Source organism: Callorhinus ursinus, unplaced genomic scaffold, assembly GCF_003265705.2.
Source record: "Callorhinus ursinus isolate GAN/ISIS: 27379988/994484 unplaced genomic scaffold, GSC_fseal_2.0 scaffold74, whole genome shotgun sequence".
Taxonomy (NCBI): Eukaryota; Metazoa; Chordata; class Mammalia; order Carnivora; family Otariidae; genus Callorhinus; species Callorhinus ursinus.
The window spans coordinates 2656173-2677838 of record NW_027397136.1 but is presented as its reverse complement, the minus strand read 5'-3'; the positions used below and the strand labels follow the sequence as shown (position 1 = coordinate 2677838).

At 36.8% G+C, this 21666-nt stretch overlaps 1 protein-coding gene across 12 annotated transcripts in view; it reads left to right on the top strand.

Annotated features, from left to right (window-relative positions):
* Window positions 1–21666, top strand: part of ERC1 (ELKS/RAB6-interacting/CAST family member 1) — a 582903-nt gene that overhangs the window by 246307 nt on the left and 314930 nt on the right. For all 12 annotated transcript variants that reach the window (XR_012376469.1, XR_012376467.1, XR_012376468.1 and 9 more), the window contains one exon: window positions 13313–13448. Coding sequence is in view for 9 of the 12 variants with exons in the window: in XM_073886912.1 (XP_073743013.1) it covers window positions 13313–13448 (136 nt within the window). In the remaining 3 variants the exon portion in view is untranslated. The remainder of the gene's footprint in view (window positions 1–13312; window positions 13449–21666) is intronic.

The following is a 21666-nucleotide window of genomic DNA, read 5'->3' as shown; positions in this document are numbered from 1 at the left end:
ACCAGGTTACTGCTACAGGCGTTAGTGGTTGCTAGCACCATCTGGAATAATCCACAGGTACAGAGTGAGAAGAATTATACACCATGTGAAATTTTTTTCTCTTTTAAAACAGCAAAATGTTTGTACCTAGTAAAGCAATGTTACGAGGAATTTAATCTTGAGAAAGAGCAATTTGATTCATGAAAACAAAGTCTTGCTTCATTTTTTGGTCTTTTCTAATGCAAAGGTCCTAATCTTTTTTTTCCATTACTTGATATAATTGACTTCAGATTAATAAAAATGGAATTATTAGCACAGAAAATTTTGTAATGAGAAGAATCAAATATAAACATGACTTACATTTCTATTTCTTCTTTTTTTGTTGTTTTTGTTTTTGTTTTTATTAAAGATTTTATTTATTTGAGAGAGAAAGAGAGCACGAGCAGGGGGGAGGGGCAGAGGGAGAGGGAGAAACATACTCCCTGCTGAGCAGGGAGCCCAACACGGGACTCGATCCCAGGACCCTGGGATCATGACCTGAGCCGAAGGCAGATGCTTAACCTACTGAGCCACCCAGGTGCCCCACATTTCTATTTCTTCTACGGGTAACTTTTTATTATATTCTCTGTGGTTGAATCTTTCTGTGAATATTCAAGATGGCAGAAGGTACAGATCTGAAATGTGGCCTTGGCATAGCTTATTAGTGTGCACTTCCATTAGAGAATGACTTTTTATCCTGCCATCTATGTCATTAATTTACTGTTTTATTTTGAATAATTTTTATAGATAAAATTCTGTGCTGAAGAAGCATTTAGAAATTATTTTTAAATAATTTTGTTGCCTATAGGTAGAATCACATTCAAATCAACCTAAAAGAGAATGTGTGTTTTCAAAATCTTGTAAAGAGGATTCCACAGTTTTGTTGACAGTTTTATTAACTATATTCTCTGAGAAACCTTCGTTACAGAAAGCAACAAAAATATCAGAATTTTTTCATTAATTTTATAAATGTTAAGCTGGAGGAAAGTAAAGAAATTTATAGAGGTAAATATACAAAATATAAGATAGGGTTTGTCTTGTGACAAAATTGGTTTAACATTGGAAAATCTCAAAAGCATGTCAATAAAATAAGCATTCACATAGTCACAACTAAAACAACTTTTGTTAGACAAGGAAAGATAAAAAGTTTCCACAGAAAAAAGTTAACAAAAAGTTCAATAAGAAAAGATAAAAAGAATGTAAAGATTGAAAAAAAATCCTCATATATTATATGTGTCTCCCTGAAATACTGAAAAGAATATGCAGAAAAATTATTAACAGAAACATTTACTGAGTTAGTTCCATATAAACCCACATATAGAAATCAAGTGCATGTCTACATGCCAGCAAGAAAAAATTAGAATAAAATTAATTTAATAAAATACATCAGTGGAATAATTTATTCAGGAAAGGTTCATCTGTGTTGGGACTATTAGATGAAAAGTTGGTGAAAGGTGAATTTTATAGACAGAAGAGAAGGCTGTTACTACCTTAATACACTGATGGATCCTAGCTTCATTAAGAATAAGAAAACCAGGGCACCTGCGTGGCTCAGTTGGTTGGGTGACTGCCTTCGGCTCAGGTCATGATCCTGGAGTCCCCGGATCGAGTCCCACATCGGGCTCCCTGCTCAGCGGGGAGTCAGCTTCTCCCTCTGACTCTCTTCCCTCTCGTGCTCTCTATCTCTCATTCTCTCTCTCTCAAACAAATAAATAAAATCTTAAAAAAAAAAAAAAGAACGAGAAAACCAGACATTATATGCTTTCTTATGTGAGGCCATATGAAGTATACAATGTTATTATTTAGTATTATGACTTACAAAGTTAAAACTGAATCTGGTCAAGGTTTTCACGCTAACTCTCAGTATCTAAAAAAGCAAAAAGCAAAAGGCAGGAAATGAGTTAAATGACTCCATGAAGAAACAGACAAATCACCCAAAATGTAAGTCATTTTACAAGAAAAACGGGAATCTGTTTCTTTAAGAAGTCAGTGGCATTTAAAAAGGGGGCAGAGGAAGAAGTAAGGGACTTTTCTATAGATTAATAGAGCTTTGAAGAATTTAAACACAATGCTGTGGACCTTTTATGAATTCTGATTCAAACAAGCCAACTGTGAAAATATTTCTTTTGAGACAACTGGGGAACATTGAATATGGACTGGACATTAGATAACAGTGAATTGTTAATATTGTCAATGCTTACATTGTTTAAAACTACTTTTTTGGGAGTACTTTGTATAAGGAACTGTGTGTAATGACATGGTGCTGGAATTTAAAATGACAGCAAAACATATAAGGTACCTAGGAATGAAATACATGGAACTCTTTTATTGAAGAAATTAAAACACTTTGTTGAAAACCTTTTAAGGATAACTAAATAACTAGAGAGACATACCATGTCAGTGAATTGGAAGGTTCAAGAACCTGAAAGTATCTGTTCTTCCCAAATTGATATATAGATTCAGTGCAGTTTCAATAAAAATCCCAAAAGGCTCTTGCTGAGTTTTGATTGCTGTTGTTGATTGGTTGATTGATTGGTTGATTGGCTGGTTTTGAGGAGCTTGACAGACTGGTTCTGAGATTTAAATGAGAAGTCTAAAGGGCCAGGAAGCACCAAGATGGTCCTGAATGAGAACAAGGTAGGCAGCCTTGCCTGAAATAACTATTGAGATTTCTTATAAAGACATAATAATTAAGGAACCATAGATTTGGCACAGAAATACACAAAGATACTAGAGAGCCACAAAATAGGCACGCATATTTTCAGAAACTTTATATATGACATTTGTGACAATGCCTGTTAGTGCTGTTGGGACAGTGAGTTATCCATATATGTAAAAAATGAAATTTTATTCTTACCTCAAATCATACCCAAAAAATGAAATTATATCTTTAGCTCATACCATATACAACATCAGTGTCAAATGGATTAATGAGTTCAGTGTGAAAGACAAAGTCACGAAATTTTTAAGAGAATATCTTTATGAGCTTGGGATAGGGAAGATATTGTGAAAAAGTCACAGAATTGAAAACCATAAAGAAAATTGGTACATTTGATACAATAAAAAATTTAAATTTTACAATTGAAAACATACCATAAAGCTATTAAGAAGTAATTCATAGATTGGGAGAATATATTTGTATAACAGATATATACAGATAAGGGATTATTATACAGAATATATAAAGAAGACTTACAAGTCATTAAGAAAAAGATACCTAATTTAAAAATGGGCAAAATACATAAATAGCTGTTTCACAGATGTGGAAACAGGAATGACCAAATACCATATGAAAAGATGTTCAGAAGTACTGGGGAAGATGGCAGAGTAGGAGGACCCTAACCTCACCTCATCCAATGGATTCAACTAGATAACAGCCACATAACTGTAAATAACCCAGAAAATGACCTGAAGACTGGCAGAACAGACTCTCCATAGCTAAATGTAGAAAAGAGGCCACATTGAAGAGGGTAGGAAGGGTGAAAAGTGGTTAGGAGCTAAATGGACCCACAGGATTTTCTGTGGGAGGGAGGGATGCCTCAGACTTGCAGAGGTCAAAGAAACATACTCTCACACTAGGGAGCCTGCATAGGGAAGGGGAATTCCCATAATATTTGTATTTGAAAAACAAAGGTGCTGAATTTCATGCATTCTTAGTCAGTGGAGCTTAAAACCTGGAAATTTGAAAAATCAGCAGTCTCATGGGAAAGCCAGTAGAGTGAGAGGAAACTGAGTCCCCACTTTTAAAGAGAGCACAACAAAGAGCCCCCTAGAGACATAGCATAGAAGCAGCAGTTTGAAAAACTCCTGGGGTATACTGGAGGGAGATTTGTTTACTAGTCTCAGAGTGTGTGCTGGAAGGAGAAGCATCCTTATGAGATTTCTCCAGGAACAAAGAAGCTGTTGGGCACCATTTCCCTACCCAACCCACAAGCATAAACACATGGCCACCTGTGGGAATAAGCACAGTGCCCATACTTGCTACCTAACTTGCTAACAGTGGACATGTGACTTAAGACCTAAATGTGAGACCTGAAACCTTAAAAATCCTGAGAAGAGAGCACAGCAGTAATTTCTCTGACATCAGCTGTAACAACATTTTGCTAGATATGTCTCCTGACGCAAGGTAAACAAAAGCAAAAATAAACTGTTGGGACCACATTAAAATAAAAAACTTCTGCACAGTGTAGGAAGCAATCAACAAAACAAGAAGAGAACCTAGTGAATGGGAGAAGATATTTGCAAATGACATATATGATAAAGGGTTTGTACCCAAAATATATAAAGAACTTCTACAACTCAAAATGAAAAAACCAAATAATCTAATTTTAAAAAGGGCAAGAGACATAAACACATTTCTCCGTGGAAGACATATGGATCGCCAAAAGACACATAAAAGATGGACAACCCCACTCATCATCAGGGAAACACAAATGAAACACCACCTCACACCTGTTAGAATGGCTACAATCAAAAACAACATGACAGGTGTTCGTGAGGTTGTAGAGAGAGAAAGGAACCCTTGTGCACTGTTGGTGGGAAAGCAAACTGGTGCAGCTACTGTGGAAAACAGTGTGGTGGTTCCTCAAAAAATAGAACTGCCAAATGATTCAGTAATTTAGTTTTTCAACTATTTACTCAAAGAATAAGAAAACACTAGTTCAAAAAGATATATGCTGTTCCATGTTTAATGCAGCATTAAATAGCCAAATTATGGAAGCAGCCCAAGTGTCTATGGATAGATGAATGGATAAAGAAGGTGTGATACGCGCGTGCGCGCGCACACACACACACACACACACACACACACACACACAGGAATATTATTCAGCCATAAGACGAGTGAAATCTTGCCATTTGCCGCAATGTCGTTGGAGCTAGAGAGAATTATGCTGAGTGAAATAAGTCAGTCAGAGAAAGACGAATGCCATATGATTTCTCTCATATGTGGAATTTAAGAAACAGACAAATGAACAAAGAAAAAGGCAAACCAAAAAACAGACTGGTAAACTATAGAGAACAAACTGCTGCTTGCCAGAGGGGAGGTGAGTTGGGGGATGGGTAAAATAGGTGAAGGGGATTAAGAGTGCACTTATCATGAAGAACACTGAGTAATGTATAGAATTGTTGAATCATGATATTGTACACCTGAAACTAATATAACACTGCATGTTAACTACACTGGAATTAAAATTTTAAAAAAATAGAGAAATGTTCAACTTTTTAAAACATCATATGATGAGATGTTATGTATATCTATCAGATTGTTAATATTTAGAAAATCAGTTAGTACTAAGTGTTAATGATCTCCTAGAGGTGTAACAGGTATTGCTGTGTACTACTAGTGAAAATACAAGTTAATACAATTTCTTGGAAAGTAATTTGTGAATTTGAAGGTATACCTATTGTATGCCCTAACATTTCAGTTTCCAGGCCCATGCCTTGGAGAAACTCTTGCATAGGTATATCACAGTCTAACTAGCAGCATTGTTCGTAATAGTAAGAAAAACAAAACAACTGCAATGTTCATCACTTTGGGAATGGGTTGAAACAATTGCTTCATATTTATACTGTAGTGAAAATTGAAGGGATTGAAAAAAACTGCATTAACATTCATTGTTTAGTATGGGTCTCAAAGATGTATTGAAAAAATCATTTATTAGTAAACCGAGTGTGAATTTCAAATGAGTGCAAAATAAAGTATCCCTATATGTAACAAACTATAATAAAAGCAAAGGGATTTTAAACACAACATTTAGAATATGTCATTCTTTTTTTTTATGTTAATCACCATACATTACATCATTAGTTTTTGATGTAGTATTCCATGTTTCATTGTTTGCATATAACACCCAGTGCTCCATTCAATGTGTCCTCTTTAATACCCATCACCAGGCTAACCCATCCCCCAACCCCCTCCCCTCTAGAACCCTCAGTTTGTTTCTCAGAGTCTATAGTCTCTCATAGTTCGTCTCCCCCTCCGATTCCCCCCCTTCATTTTTCCCTTCCTGCTATCTTCTTCTTTTTTTTAAACATATAATGTATTATTTGTTTCAGAGGTACAGATCTGTGATTCAACAGTCTTACACAATTCACAGCACTCACCATAGCACATACCCTCCCCAATGTCTATCACCCAGCCACCCCATCCCTCCCACCCCCCACCACTCCAGCAAATCTCAGTTTGTTTCCTGAGATTAAGAATTCCTCCTATCAGTGAGGTCATATCATACATGTCTTTCTATGATTGACTTATTTTGTTCAGCATAATACCCTCCAGTTCCATCCGTGTTGTTGCAAACGGCAAGATTTCATCCCTTTTGATGGCTGCATAATATTCCATTGTGTGTCTGTACACACACACACACACACACCACATCTTCTTTATCTATTCATCTGTCGATGGACATCTTTGCTCTTTCCATAGTTTGGCTGTTGTGGACAGTGCTGCTATAAACATCAGGGTGCACGTACCCCTTCAGATCACTACATTTGTATCTTTGGGGTAAAGACGCAGTAGGGCAATTGCTGTGTTGTATGGTAGCTCTATTTTCACCTTTTTGAGGAACCTCCATACTGTTTTCCAGAGTGGCTGCACCAGCTTGCATTCCCACCAACAGTGTAGGAGGGTTCCCCTTTCTCCGCATCCCCACCAACATCTGTCGTTTCCTGACTTGTTAATTTTAGCCATTCTGACTGGTGTGAGGTGGCATCTCATTTAGGTTTTGATTCGGATTTCCCTGATGCCAAGCGATGTGGAGCACTTTTTCATGTGTCTGTTGGCCACTTGGATGTCTTCTTTGGAAAAATGTCTGTCCATGTCTTCTGCCCATTTCTTGATTGGATCATTTGTTCTTTGAGTGTTGAGTTTAATAAGTTCTTTATAGATTTTGGGTACTAGCCCTTTATCTGATATAACATTTGCAAATATCTTCTCCCATTTTGTCAGTTGTCTTTTGGTTTTGTGGACTGTTTTCTTTTGCTCTGCAAAAGCTTTTTATCTTGATGAAGTCCCAGTAGTTCATTTTTGCCCTTGCTTCCCTTGCCTTTGGCAATGTTTCTAGGAAGAAGTTGCTGCTGCTGAGGTCGAAGAGGTTGCTGCCCGTGTTCTCCTTTAGGATTTTAATGGACTCCTCTCTCTCACATTTAGGTCTTTCAACCATTTTGTTTCTATTTTTGTGTGTGGTGTAAGGAAATGGTCCAGTTTTATTCTTCTGCAGGTGGCTGTCCAATTTTCCCAACACCATTTGTTGAAGAGACTGTCTTTTTGCCATTGGACATTCTTTCCTGCTTTGTCGAAGATTAGTTGCCCATAGAGTTGAGGGTCCATTTCTGGGGTCTCTATTCTATTCCATTGATCTATATGTCTGTTTTTGTGCCAGTACCATACTGTGTTGATGACAGCTTTGTAATAGAGCTTAAAGTCTGGAATTGTGATGCCGCCAGCTTTGCTTTTGTTTTTCAACATTCCTCTGCCTATTTGGGGTCTTTCCTGGTTCCATACAAATTTTAGGATTATTTGTTCCATTTCTTTGAAAAAAGTTGATGGCATTTTGATGGGGATTGCATTGAATGTGTAGATTGCTTTAGGTAGCATTGACATCTTCACAATATTCTTCCAATCCATGAGCATCGAACGTGTTTCCATTTCTTTGTGTCTTCCTCAATTTCTTTCATGAGTATTTTATAGTTTTCTGGATACAGATTCTTTGCCTCTTTGGTTAGATTTATTCCTAGGTACTTTAAGCTTTTGGGTGCAATTGTAAATGGGATTGATTCCTTAATTTCTCTTTCTTCTGTCTTGTTGTTGTTGTATAGGAATGCCACTGATTTCTGTGCATTGATTTTATATCCTGCCACTTCACTGAATTCCTGTATGAGTTCTAGCAGTTTTGAGGTGGAGTCTTTTGGGTTTTCCACATAAAGTATCATATCATCTGCAAAGAGTGAGAGTTTGCCGATTTGGATGCTTTTGATTTTTTTTTGTTGTCTGATTGCTGTGGCTAGGACTTCTAATACTATGTTGAATAGCAGTGGTGATAGTGGACATCCCTGCCGCGTTCCTGACCTTAGGGGGTTAAGCTTTCAGTTTTTCCCCATTGAGAAAGATATTCGCTGTGGGTTTTTCATAGATGGCTTTTATGATATTGAGGTATGTATCCTCTATCCCTATAGTCTGAAGAGTTTTGATCAAGAAAGGATGCTGTACTTTGTCAGATGCTTTTTCTGCATCTATTGAGAGGATCATATGATTCTTGTTCTTTCTTTTATTAATGTATTTTATCACATTGATTGATTTGCAGATGTTGAACCAACCTTGCAGCCCAGGGATAAATCCCACTTGGTTGTGGTGAATAATCTTTTTGATGTACTGTTGGATCCTACTCACTAGTATTCTGGTGAGAATTTTTGCATCCATGTTCATCAAGGATATTGGTCTGTAATTCTCCTTTTTGATGGGGTCTTTGGTTTGAGGACAAGGTAATGGTGGCCTCATAAAACGAGTTTGGAAGTTTTCCTTCCATTTCTAGTTTTTGGAACAGTTTCAGAAGAATGGGTATTAATTCTTCTTTAAATGTTTGGTAAAATTCCCCTGGGAAGCCATCTGGCCCTGGGCTTTTGTTTGTTGGGAGATTTTTGATGACTGCTTCAATTTCCTTAGTGGTTATAGGTCTCTTCAGGTTTTCTTTTTCTTCCTGGTTCAGTTTTGGGAGTTTGCACATCTCTAGGAATGCTTCCATTTCTTTCAGATTATCTAATTTACTGGCATATAGTTGCTCATAATATGTTCTTATAATTGTTTGTATTTCTTTGGTGTTGGTTGTGATCTCTCCTCTTTCATTCATGATTTTGTTTGTTTGGGTCATTTCTCTTTTCTTTTTGATAAGTCTGGCCAGGTGTTTATCAATCTTACTAATTCTTTCAAAGAACCAGCTCCTAGTTTTGTTGATCTGTTCTGCTGTTCTTTTGTATTTCATTGATTTCTGCTCTGATCTTTATATTTCTCTTCTCCTGCTGGGTTTAGGCTTTATTTGCTGTTCTTTCTCCAGCTCCTTTAGGTGTAGGGTTACGTTGTATATTTGAGACCTTTCTTGTTTCTTGAGAAAGGCTCGTATTGCTGTATACTTTCCTCTTAGGACCACCTTTGCTGCATCCCAAAGATTTAGAACAGTTGTGTTTTCATTTTCATTTGTTTCCATGAACTTTTTTTAATTCTTCTTTAATTTCCTGGTTGACCCATTCATTCTTTAGTAGGATGCTCTTTAGCTTACATGTATTTGAGTTTTTTCCGACTTTCCTCTTGTGACTGAGTTATAGTTTCAAAGCTTTGTGGTCTGAAAATATACAGGGAATGATCCCAGTCTTTTGGTACCAGTTGTCACCTGATTTTTGACCTAGGATGTGATCTATTCTGGAGAATGTTCCATGGGCACTAGAGAAGAATGTGTATTCTGTTGCTTTGGGATGGAATGTTCTGAATATATCTGTGAAGTCCATTTGGTCCGGTGTGTCATTTGAAGCCTTTATTTCCTTGTTGATCCTTTGCTTAGATGATCTGTCCATTTCAGTGAGGAGGGTGTTAAATTCCCCCACTATTACTTATTTTTGTTGATGTGTTTCTTTGCTTTTGCTATTAATTGGCTTATATAATTGGCTGCTCCCATGTTAGGGGCATAGATATTTAAAATTGTTAGATCTTCTTGTTGGATAGACCCTTTAAGTAGGATATAGTGTCCTTCCTCATCTCTTATTATTGTCTTTGGTTTAAAATCTAATTTGTCTGATATAAGGATTGTCACCCCAGCTTTCCTTTAGTGTCCATTAGCATGGTAAATGGTTTTCCACCCCCTCACTTTCAGTCTGGAGTTGTCTTTGGGTCTAAAATGAGTCTCTTGCAGACAGCATATCGATGGGTCTTGTTTTTTTATCCAGTCTGTTACACTGTGTCTTTTGATTGGGGCATTTAGCCCATTTACATTCAGGGTAACTATTGAAGGATATGAATTTAGTGCCATTGTATTGCCTTCAAGGTGACTGTTACTGTATATTGTCTGTGTTCCTTTCTGGTCTATGTTACTTTCAGCTCTCCCTTTGCTTACAGGACCCCTTTCAATATTTCTTGTAGGGCTGGTTTGGTGTTTGGAAATTCTTTTAGTTTTTGCTTGTCCTGGAAGCTTTTTATCTCTCCTTCTATTTTCAATGACAGCCTAGCTGGATATAGTGGTATTTATTCTTGGTTGCATATTTTTCTTATTTAGTACCCTGAATATATCATGCCAGTCCTTTCTGGCCTGCCAGGTCTCTGTGGTTAGGTCTGCTGCCAATCTAATATTTCTACTGCTGCAGGTTACAGACCTCTTGTCTGAGCTGCTTTCAGGCTTTTCTCTTTGTCTCTGAGACTTGTGAGGTTTAGTATTAGATGTTGGGGTGTTGACCTATTTTTATCGATTTTTGAGGGAGGTTCTCTGTGCCTCCTGGATTTTGATGCCTGTTTCCTTCCCCAAATTAGGGAAGTTCTCTGCTATAATTTGCTCCAATATACCTTCTGACCCTCTCTTTCTTCTTCTTCTGGGATCCCAATTATTCTATTGTTGTTTCGCTTTATGGTATCACTTATCTCTTGAATTCTGCCCTCACAATTCAGTAGTTGTTTATCTCTCTTTTTCTGTGCTTCTTTATTTTCCATCATTTGGTCTTCTGTATCACTAATTCTCTCTTCTGCCTTATTTATCCTAGCAGTTAGAGCCTCCATTTTTGATTGTACCTCATTAATAGTCTTTTTGTTTTTGACTTGGTTAGATTTTAGCTCTTTTATTTCTCCAGGAAGGGTTTCTCTAATAACTCCTATGCTTTTTTCAAGCCCAGCTAGTATCTTTAAAATCATGATTCCAAACTCTAGGTCTGACATCGTACTAATGTCCATATTGAGTAGGTCCCTGGCAGTTGGTAGTATCTCTTGTTCTTTTTGTTGAGGTGATTTTTTCTGTCTTGTCATTTTGTCCAGAGGAGAATAGATGAATGAGAGAACAAAATGCTAACAGGGTAACAACGACCCCAGAAAAATATACACCAAACAAATCAGAAGAGACCTGAAACCGGGGGAAAAGAAAGGGAAAGAAAGAAAAAAGATAAAAAAAGATAAAAAGAAAAAACAGAATATGATCAAATATGATCAAGCTGGTGCATAGATCACTGCCACAGACTAGATATTGGGCATATTTTGGTTTGTAACAAGAAAGTGCCTCCCAAAATTTTAAAGAAAGAAAAACTTATATATGTACAAAAATAAGGGTAGATACGATGAAGGGATGGAATATGACTGTAACGATGAAAAGTATAAAAGACTTTATGAAAGGAATTGATAAGTTGGTTGAAAAAAGAAAGAAGAGGTTTTAAAAAAAAAAAGGGGGAGAGATTGTGATCAGGCAGGAGACTAGAACAAAGCCATACACTAGTGTTTTAGGGTATATTTTGGTCTCTTAGAAAAAACTGTTTCTCAAAATTTTAAAGAGATAACAGCTTATAAAAATATATACCAAAAATAAGGGTAACTAGTATGAATGGATAGAATATGACTCTAAAAATGAAAAATAAAAAATATTTTTTTAAAAAGGGATTGATAAGATGTTGGTTGAAAAAGGGAAAAAAATTAAAAAAAAAATTAACTTTGAAAGACTAAAGAATCATGGTAAAAAAGCCATGAATTCTATGTGCAGTATTCTCCTAGCGCTGGAGTTCTGCTGTTCTCATTGATCGGTAAACTTGGTCTTGGCTGGCCGTTCTTTTTGATCTTCTGGGGGAGGGGCCTGTTGCTGTGGTTCCCAAATGTCTTTGCTGGAGGCAGAATTGCCCCGCCCTGCCTGGTCCGTGCTAAGTAATCTGATCGGGTTTGCTCTCGGGAGCTTTTGTTCCCTGCGATCCTGCAAGGTACAGCTTTGGAGGATGAGAGTGAAAATGGCGGCCTCCCGATCTCCGCCCTGGAGGAGCCGAGACTTCAGGGCCCCACTCCTCATTTCGCCCCCAGAGAAAAATAGTCAGTCACTCCCGTCTCCCCGGTCTCCAGCCACACTCTGTGCTCACCCAGCCTGTGACGGAGCGTTTCTGTCTCTGGCACCCGATCTCCTGTGGATTCTCCAAACCCAGCAGATCCCTGAGGCGCTCCCGTACCACTGCTCCTGGGGGAGGAAGGGGAGTCTCCCCGGATCTGCTGCCTGTTGGGTCCCTGCTGGAGGAGCAGTGGCCCGACTGTGCTGTGGATCATGCTTTATGGCAGCCGAGCTGAGAGCCCGCTCTTCGGCTCCGTCTCTGCAGCCGGCTTCCCCGCTCAGTTACTTGGGAGCTCTGCCGCACTCAGGCACCCCCAGTCTTTCTGTGACCCCGAGGGTCCTGAGACCACACTGTCCCCACGAGGGTTCCACCCCCTGCTTAGCCCCTTGAGCGACGTCCCCCAGCGGAGCTGACTTCTAAAATTTCTGATTTTGTGCTCCGCGGCTCTAGCACTTGCCGGAAGTGGCGGACAGAGGCCCCCTGCCCCACCGTCTATCTTCCCAAATATCGGCTCGGATTCACTTCTCTACATGTCCTACCTTCCAGAAAGTGGTCACTTTTCTGTTCAGAGAGTTGCTGCTATTCTTTTCTTCAATCTCCTGTTGAGTTTGTAGGTTTTCAGAATGGTTTGATCCTTACCTAGCTGAATTCCTGGGACCAGACTAAATTTAGGTCTCCTACTCCTCCGGCATCTTGCTCCTCCCCCATAAGTCATTCTTATTTTACAGTGGAGGCAGTGGAATAGGATTGGGAACTTCAGAAGTACGTATACTCTTTTGTTGCTTAAGCTTGGTTCCCAGATTGTTACATCATTATTTTCAGATTCATATATATTATATATAGTCTTTTGAAAGTTTGAAATATTTAATAACAGTAAAATTAGTGTTAGATTACCAAACCTTAATTGGTCACTTTACTGTTTCATAGCATTGATGTTGGTAGCCTTTCCCTATTTCCAACATAAATATCTGAATTGATTTCTTCAGACTATCTCATACATTTCTTTTGTTTTATGGTCTTGTGCTTCATAAAGTATATGCTTAAACTTAATTTCTGAAACATCATTGTTACCAATTTGCTACCTTTGGTAGGAAAGAATTTTGAATTGTTAGAAAAATCTTGCAGGAAGAATTCTTTGTTGGTTTTCAGCTGTTACTTCGTGTCAGGTGGTATAGATTTGTAAATGAAAATACTCTTCTCTCTGCATATATATGAAAAGCTTGGCTTTTCTCCCCTTTATCAATAGGCAAGTGAAAGACCAGAATAAGAAGGTAGCAAATCTGAAGCATAAGGAACAGGTGGAAAAGAAGAAGAGTGCACAGATGCTTGAGGAGGCTCGACGAAGGGAGGACAATCTCAACGACAGCTCCCAGCAACTACAGGTTAGAACACGTGGACAATCTGAAAGGAGAGATTTGATCCGTAATTGCATGTTGTTTTCCTCTTCATCTTTATCCTCCTCTTTTTTCTCTTTCTAACCCTGCTTGCTGCCTTCCTCTGAGACCGACACTTTAGCAATAAAGGAATGGCTTTAAATAGAAAAGGCAAGTTTTATTCCACAGCTTTGTGAGGACACCTCAGCATAGGAGAAAGTTCACCTTGCTTCAGGTTGATGGCATTTAATTGGTAAGTTCAATGTCAGTTTAATGAGTTGGTTCTCTTAAGCTTTAGGGTGGTCAGTGTTACTGTTTGCCGTTTTCCTTCATTAAAGTGCATTGCTAAACCTGGTCCATGTCTGTTTAACTTCCTTGTTTTTCATTCTTCTTTTCCCTTTTCCCCTGTGTTTTCCATTTTGCCCTCTCTTTCTTTACATCCTTTTTAAGCATTCAAATTAGAGAACATATTTCACAGTCATACGGGATGTAGAAACTATACTTTTTCACTTCAGTGGAGTGATAATTGATGTGTAAACCTAATTATTCACAAATTAGGGTCCATAATAATAGTAGTGATGATATGAGAAGTGCCCATATGGGCCCAGTAGTTGGCCCTAGGCCCTGGTCATTCATTATTTCTAACCTTTACAGTGATCCTGTGGGACAGATGGTTTTGTACATATCTTATAGATAAGGAAACCGACTCAGAGAAATTGAATTATCTGACTCAATGCACACAGTTTTCAGAGTGGCTCAGCCACGATTTTAACTGAGACTTTCTGGATCTCTAACCTGTCAGAATGAAGGTTTAAATTTTAGAGAAGAATATCATAAACTTTGCTAGAAACCTTTGAAACTTCTGCTAAGGCTGCTAAGCCATTGCCACTTCATTTTTCTCTCGTTACAACTTCGAATTGGGTATGAGAGAGTGTGTCACAGTTGCATTATCATGAAATCTTTACTGGAGAGATTTGGAGGAATTATTACTGTGGAAGCCATTTTTAGGCTTTATAACAAATCCATTTCAGACATGTTTTTAATTTCTTTTTTCATTCATCTTTTATATAAATTTTATTGATTATAAAATGCATAGTCCTTATGGGAATAGTATACATTTTCTCAAATGCAGCACCTTTTGATAAAGCAGCATACCAATTTTCCCTCCCTCTTGCCAACAACTGTCAATACTGTCAATTTTCTCTTCCTCCTTTTTTTTTAAATGCTAATCTGATGGATGGAAAATATTTAGGTTTTGTTTTAATTTATATTCCTCTGATTACCAGTGAGGCTAAGTATTTATTCATGTCTTAAATTTTCATTTGTTAATGTAGATCAAATGTTATGTCTCCTCCATGTTGGCCTTTTCCCCAAGCATTTTTTGGTTCATTTATTCCTGTTTTGGTAACACATAAATATATATATACAAATATTTTTAAGTTGTTCTGGGCTTTCATTTTTTACTTATATATTTTTTTAAAGATTTTATTTATTTGAGAGAGAGAGACAGACAGAGTGCACACAGCTGGGGGAAGGGGCAGAGAGAAGGAGAGCAGATTCCCTGCTCAGCACCGAGCCTGATGTGAGACTTGATCCCAGGACCCTGGTATTATGAACTGAGCCGAAGGCAGATGCTTAACCAACTGAGCCACCCAGGTGCCTCTTACCTTTACTTTTTAACTTAAATTATTTTAGGGTATTTTGTATCGTGAGGGTCTTATTTTTCTTCATTGCTAACGATTTCACTAGGTTGTTGATAGGAAATTATTTAATTGCTCACAAGTTTCAGTTGGCACGTTTATATCTGAAATTATATAACAGGCTATTTCTAGGATTTCATTCAACCTCCTTTGTTGAACTAGGATCACACTGTTTGTAATTACAGAAAATATTTATTTTATAAGACAAGCCCTTATTTATGTTACCTCCTTAACTGTTTCATTTGTCTTGTGCCCTCTGTCCCTTTAATATTTTCGGTTACTAGTCTGTGTAAACTGAAAGATACCCTTTTAATCTTCTGTCAGTTTTTATGTTAACATCAAAAGAGCCTTCACATGTAATCTCCTGTTTCCTCTTTGTATAATTGAAGAAGTAAGTCAGATTATTTATTTATATATTACATAGAAAACTAATTTAGAGTAGATGAATGATTTTTCCAAGATGTCTCAGTAAGTGATAGATATAAAAGTTATGACAAGTGATAGTTCATGGCCATATGCAAGATACACATGGATGAAAACTGCATAGGATTACAAATAGGATACTTTGCATCTGATCTCAGCTCTTTTACTAACTCTGCCACTTACTTCTTAAGCATGTTATTACAAATGACAACCTAGTGGTAGTCAATATCCCTAGCACTAAGATTATGATCTCTAAATAGGATTTCCCACTAAAAGAAGCTAGAGATTCTTGGAGAAATGGCTAATCATAGAATTCATGGGAGTTGAATAGTAGAAAAGCAATTGATTTAGGTTTTGTATTAACAACAGGTCTTACTACCTGAGTGGTTTAGTGTTTTAAATTTCTGAATATATATTTGGGCTCATCTGTTGATTTTTTTTTTATGAAATAGGAAATGCAAATGGAAAGAATTATTATTATTTTAAGATTTTATTTATTTATTCATGAGAGACAGAGAGAGAGAGAGGCAGAGGCAGAGGGAGAAGCAGGCTCCCTGCAGAGCAGGGAGCCCAATGCAGGACTCGATCCCAGGACCCTGGGATCATGACCTGAGCCGAAGGCCGACCCTTAACTGACTGAGCCACCCAGGCGTCCCAGGAATTATTTTAGTATTCCGTTGTAGACATAATAATTCTATGATTATAATATATTCTCTATCTTGTTAAAAAATACTTTATATTTAATGTTTTCAGTTTTGATGACTAATGAATATTTAATCTTTATCAGATGCCACCTGCCTTCCAAAGATTAATTCTGTTGATCATGTTAATAAATATATAGTATGGTTTATTTTTTGTGAAGATTCGAACCCGCTTTAAAATAAGAAAGTTCATTTTCACGTTTTGTTATTCAGTGACTGATTGCCAGCTGTGGGAGTTTACTGTGGCTTCTCTCTTCGTAGCAGAAGTTACAATTTGCGGGAAAGCAGTAGTACTGCTTTTTAAATTTAACCTTTCTTTTTTCTGAAACGTAAATATATTTAAAAAAATACATAATAAAACATATGTATACACAGAATGTAAATAATACATACAAAGTGATCATCTCAAGAAATGGGAAGATTACCGGCATCCCAGAAATCACATGGATATTCCTTCCTGATCATTATTTCCTCCCTTCCTCCAGAGGAAATTATTATTTCGACTTTTATTGTTCTTTGCAACCTGTGTATATATTAAATAAAAAGTATAGGTTAGTTTTGCATAATTTTATATAAATGGAGTCACCATATTTATTCTTTTGTGACTTCTTTTGTTCAACATCATGTGTGAGGTTTGTTTTTGATAGTTGTGTGTAACATTTGCACATTTGTTGTCCTTACTGTTTTTTTTTAATTCAAAATTCCATGTTTTATCTTGAAAGTGTTTTGAAAAGATAACTTCATTTCTTCCCAATTTTCCATTTTTTGAATATTCAGATGGAACTAAAAGTACTCCTTTTTGGCAGAACATGGGTTTGAAAATAAGTTGTTACCTTACTCATTGTTCTTGGCTCAACACATTAAAAATGTTCTAAAAAGATTAAACAAATTCCTTACATATGAAATGAAAATGATACCTGGAAATGGAGGGAACCTAGGAATCCTGCAAACTATAAACATGGTCATTGTTTATCATGGCCTTAGTTATGAGTGTCCTTTCTTGAGATATGACATTGCCATACCATTGTATTCTGTTTGTACCTTTGTGTTTTGGACAGTTATAGCTGATGTATATTAACTAGTCTCAAATTTTTTGGTTTTAGAAGTCCCTTTATACTCTTAAAAATTAGTAAAGTCTCAAACAAGATTTTTTAATGTAAGTTGTAATTATCATATACATATGCCGTTAACTTATTGACCTGGGTATCCATCATCTCGTTGTATCTGAAGATACATGTCCAGCAATATAAAAATACTGATATAAAAAGTTATTTGCAGTGTTGTTAGTAAGTGTGAACTATTGGACAACCTAATTGCCCATAGATAGGAGAGTGCTTGAATCTACTATGGTACATCCACACATTGGAGACTTGGCAGCTTTAAAAAAGAGAGGAAGATCTCTAATGAACTGATACGGGAGTGATTTCCTGGACATCCCATTAAGTGGGGAGAAAAAAAGCACAAAAATTATCTATAGTATGCTAATCTTGGTATAAGAAAATACACACATATCTGATCTTTTTACAAAAGAAAACAGGAAGGGTAAACTAGAAAATAAAGAGGCCAGTTATCTATGGGAGTGGTGGGGAGAAGAGTGGAAAGAATGGGGAAATGGGATTGGGGCGGTAGATTTAAGGAGAACCTTCCCTTAGCATATCTCTTTAGAGAATAGCTTTGGCTCTCCAAACCATAGTAATATTTCACATACTCTAAAACCTAAGTAAACAAAACCAATCAAGATGCATTGGGGGAAACCAAAAGAGAATACAAACACTAACAAGTGAACCTGTTTTATAAAGAAATAATACAAACACCCTCAAAGGGGCGGGGAAGGGGCGGGGAACTAACCTCAGTAGCTTTGGAAAACATTTTCTTGACTGAATGCTATTAAGCTAAAGACAAAAAGAACTGTATATAAATGTTGTAATCTAGTAATAAATGTGTTTCTCACAAAGGATAGGCTAGCCATTCTGAAAGCACTTGATATGTGTACTAGAATTCCAATAAATATTGATAATGAAGACTGAGGTTTTCATTGTTCAAGAAAGAATTTATAAATAAGTAAAGTGGGAAGGCTTAAATGAGCCCTGTGGTGTTGAACTGGAATCAGAGATATTAGTATGAAGTCGTGGTACTTAATTTATATGCAGATAGAAATACTGATATGTGTATATGTATGGGGTTATTATACATGCTTGTATTTCCTGACTATCCATTAAAAGGGCTTAGAAGCAATAAGCATACCTGACACCCAGATTTTGATTGCTATATACCTTTCTCCAGTGAAATGGACCAAGGCATCTTGGAGAAGTGGTTGATTCCAGGGCTGGGGTAGGGAAAATAAACAGTGAGCTTGGATAACTTTGTGGTTCCAGAAAATAGGAAAAGTGCTCAACAGAAGAATGGGGGCTTGTGGAAAGAACATAGGAGCCAACCTAAAGGAGGACCTCATATCTCATGCTAAAACAATTTGAGTAAAAAAATAAATAATGATAATATTTTAATCCATAGAATGAAATATTCATGAGTCCTTATTGATATAAATAATCAAATACATAAGTAAGTGCAGGAGTAAGGACAACTCTTTCCTAAAGAAGATTTCTAATTAATAAGTGTAGAAGGAAATAGATTTTAAATAATCACCTCAGTGAGGCAAACACCTCAGTAATAATTGTTGCAGACAAGATCCACTGATGATTGTGAAAATTAGTGGGTGAACATTTAAAGAATAATAAGACTGGCATAGTCTCAGAATATATTCCTGAGATGTTTATTAATTATAAAGAGAAGACTGTAACTGTTCAGTTAACAGACCTAGCAGACACCATCTTAACAAAATGATCAAGGTTAACATTATCAGTAGTCAGATATACTGAGAAGGAGACAATATCATTTCTATGTTGTTCTTTCTCCAAAATGTATAATCTTATTCCAGTCATGAGAAAATACCAGACAAATCCAAATTCTGGGACATTTTATAAAATAACTGTTCAGTATACTTTAAAAGTATCAAGATCATGAAAGACAAAGACTCAACACTGTTATAGGGGCATTGGTGGTAATTTAGAAAAAGTGTTAACTAAATGAAATGTGAGACCCTGGATTGAATCCTGAAACAGATACAGGACATTAGGGAAAAACTGTTGAAATTAGAATAAGGTCTTTAGTTTGGTAAAAAGTATTGTACCAATGTCAGTTTCATAATTTTGATCCTTGTTACTGTGGTTATGTAAACTCTTAACATGAGAGGAGGTTGGGTGGAGGGGTATATGGGATCTGTGTACTAATTTTGCAACTTCTCTGTTTATAATTAGTTCAGAATAAAATATTTAAAATTGTCAGTGACTCTCTTTTCTCAGCACTTTTAATTACCTACTTCACTTTCCAATCCCCTTGAAATAAGTGAGCTATAAATTTCAAAAATCTCTTACCTGCAAGCTTAATGATACAGGATAGATATTTTGGGCTTTTTTTCCAAATGCCATTTCTAAGTTTGCAATGCAGATGTTATTGTGTTCCCCATATTGTTTGATATCCTAAAGGCTTAATTTAATGTAGAATTTAGTTGAACGAGTTGATTATTCTGGAAATTCGACCCAAATTGTAAAGCCATGACACGATAATATGGCTCTTTTGTTAGAGTTGATGTACCTTGACTAGTCTGTATCCCTCTAAGATATTAGGCTTAATTTTTACTCATTTTCCTTGATGTCTTTCATTTATTCAATATAAATTTATCAAATGCTTTCTAAGTGTAAAGGTCTGTTGCTAGAGTTGGTTACAGTAGTGAAAAGGCATAGTTCCTGCCTTTCTGGAGCATATTGTCATATGGGGAAGAAAACATACCATAATGATAAAACTAAGCAAGTAATAAATAGAAATTATGGTAAATTATTTTGGGGGACTTGAGTTTAAAAATCATACTGAACTCCATAAGAATCAGTGATATCATCTAGAGGTAAAATATTAATAGAAGAAAATGGGAGTTAGAGTTGAGCCCTTAAGGTCCTCAGTGGGCTGAGATGGGGTTGGGTAGGAGAAGGTGGTGTTTGACAGGAAATAAATGAAAAGACCAGTTGAGGTGGGAGAGAAAAGGAGAGTATGGCATTATAGAAGGCAAGAGAGAAGATTGTCTCCAGAGAGGGAGTAAGTACTTCATGTTAATGGTGCTGAGAGACAGAAAGAGGACAGCATGGTTGAGTGGTGTCCAATGTATTCAGAATGGTCAAGAGTAGTGATCTCCCTGGGTTAAGGTAAATAGATGTCTTCCATTATACCTTATTGACCTTGGAGATAGATAGTCCTATATTGATGCAGACACTTGCCTTGGACAGTTTTTCTGTCACACCCTCGCCAAAATTCACTGTCCCTCACAAGGTCTTTGTAATGTCTTTCTTAGGTATATATGTGACTAATATTAAGACTTGATTATACAATGGTTATTTAAAGTGTTTCTAGGGTGCCTGGGTGGTTCAGTCATTAAGTGTCTGCCTTCGGCTCAGGTCATGATCCCGGGGTCCTGGGATCTAGTCCCACATCAGGCTCCCTGCTCGGCGGGAAGCCTGCTTCACCCTCTCCCACTCCCCCTGCTTGTGTTGCCTCTCTCGCTGTGTCTCTCTCTGTCTCTGTCAAATAAATAAATAAAAATCTAAAAAAAATTTTAAAAAAGTGTTTCTAGTATGATCCATCCATACATCTAAACTATTTTACAATTCCAGTTGAAATTCACCAATATAGGACATGAATGGTAAAAACAATGCGGCACATATTGGCAATGAGCCTTTCTTATTATCATGTTTTTAATTATAGTGCCTCTTTCTTGATACTCAGCATTTAATTTTGCCAAATTTTGTTTTCCTTACTCAAGAACTTAGCTCTGTATTAAATTTAGTTCTAAGTTGTTTCATTAATATTTTTTGTAAGCCATATTTTACTTTAATTGGCTAAATAAGATTTCAGGATAATCTGTAGTTGTCCTCAGTAAACATTTATTGAGTACCTGTTACGGAACTGTCACTGTGCTGTGATATGCTGGATATGTCAAAAGGTGTGTTATCATACAGTTCCTAAGTAAATGCTGTATAAAAAACTGAAACTAGGCAAATCCCAACAACAAGGGCTTCCTTCCTAAATTAACATTATATGAAAGCATAATCTTAGCTGATTTGACGGATGGTGATGTTGCGATTAGAAAAGCTCTCTGCTGAAAGCCTGCCCATCTTCTAAGGTTGAGATAAATGCTCCCTCCCTTTTGTGCAGACTGCCTAAATCCTCACAGTTGGAATTAATCAGGCCCTCTGTTGTAATTCCATTAGACTTTGTTTCTGCTTTGATTTCAGAGCTTATTTTTGCTTGGGAACCAGGTTTTGGTACATTTGTACATAGTCGGTTTTCTCAAAGTGT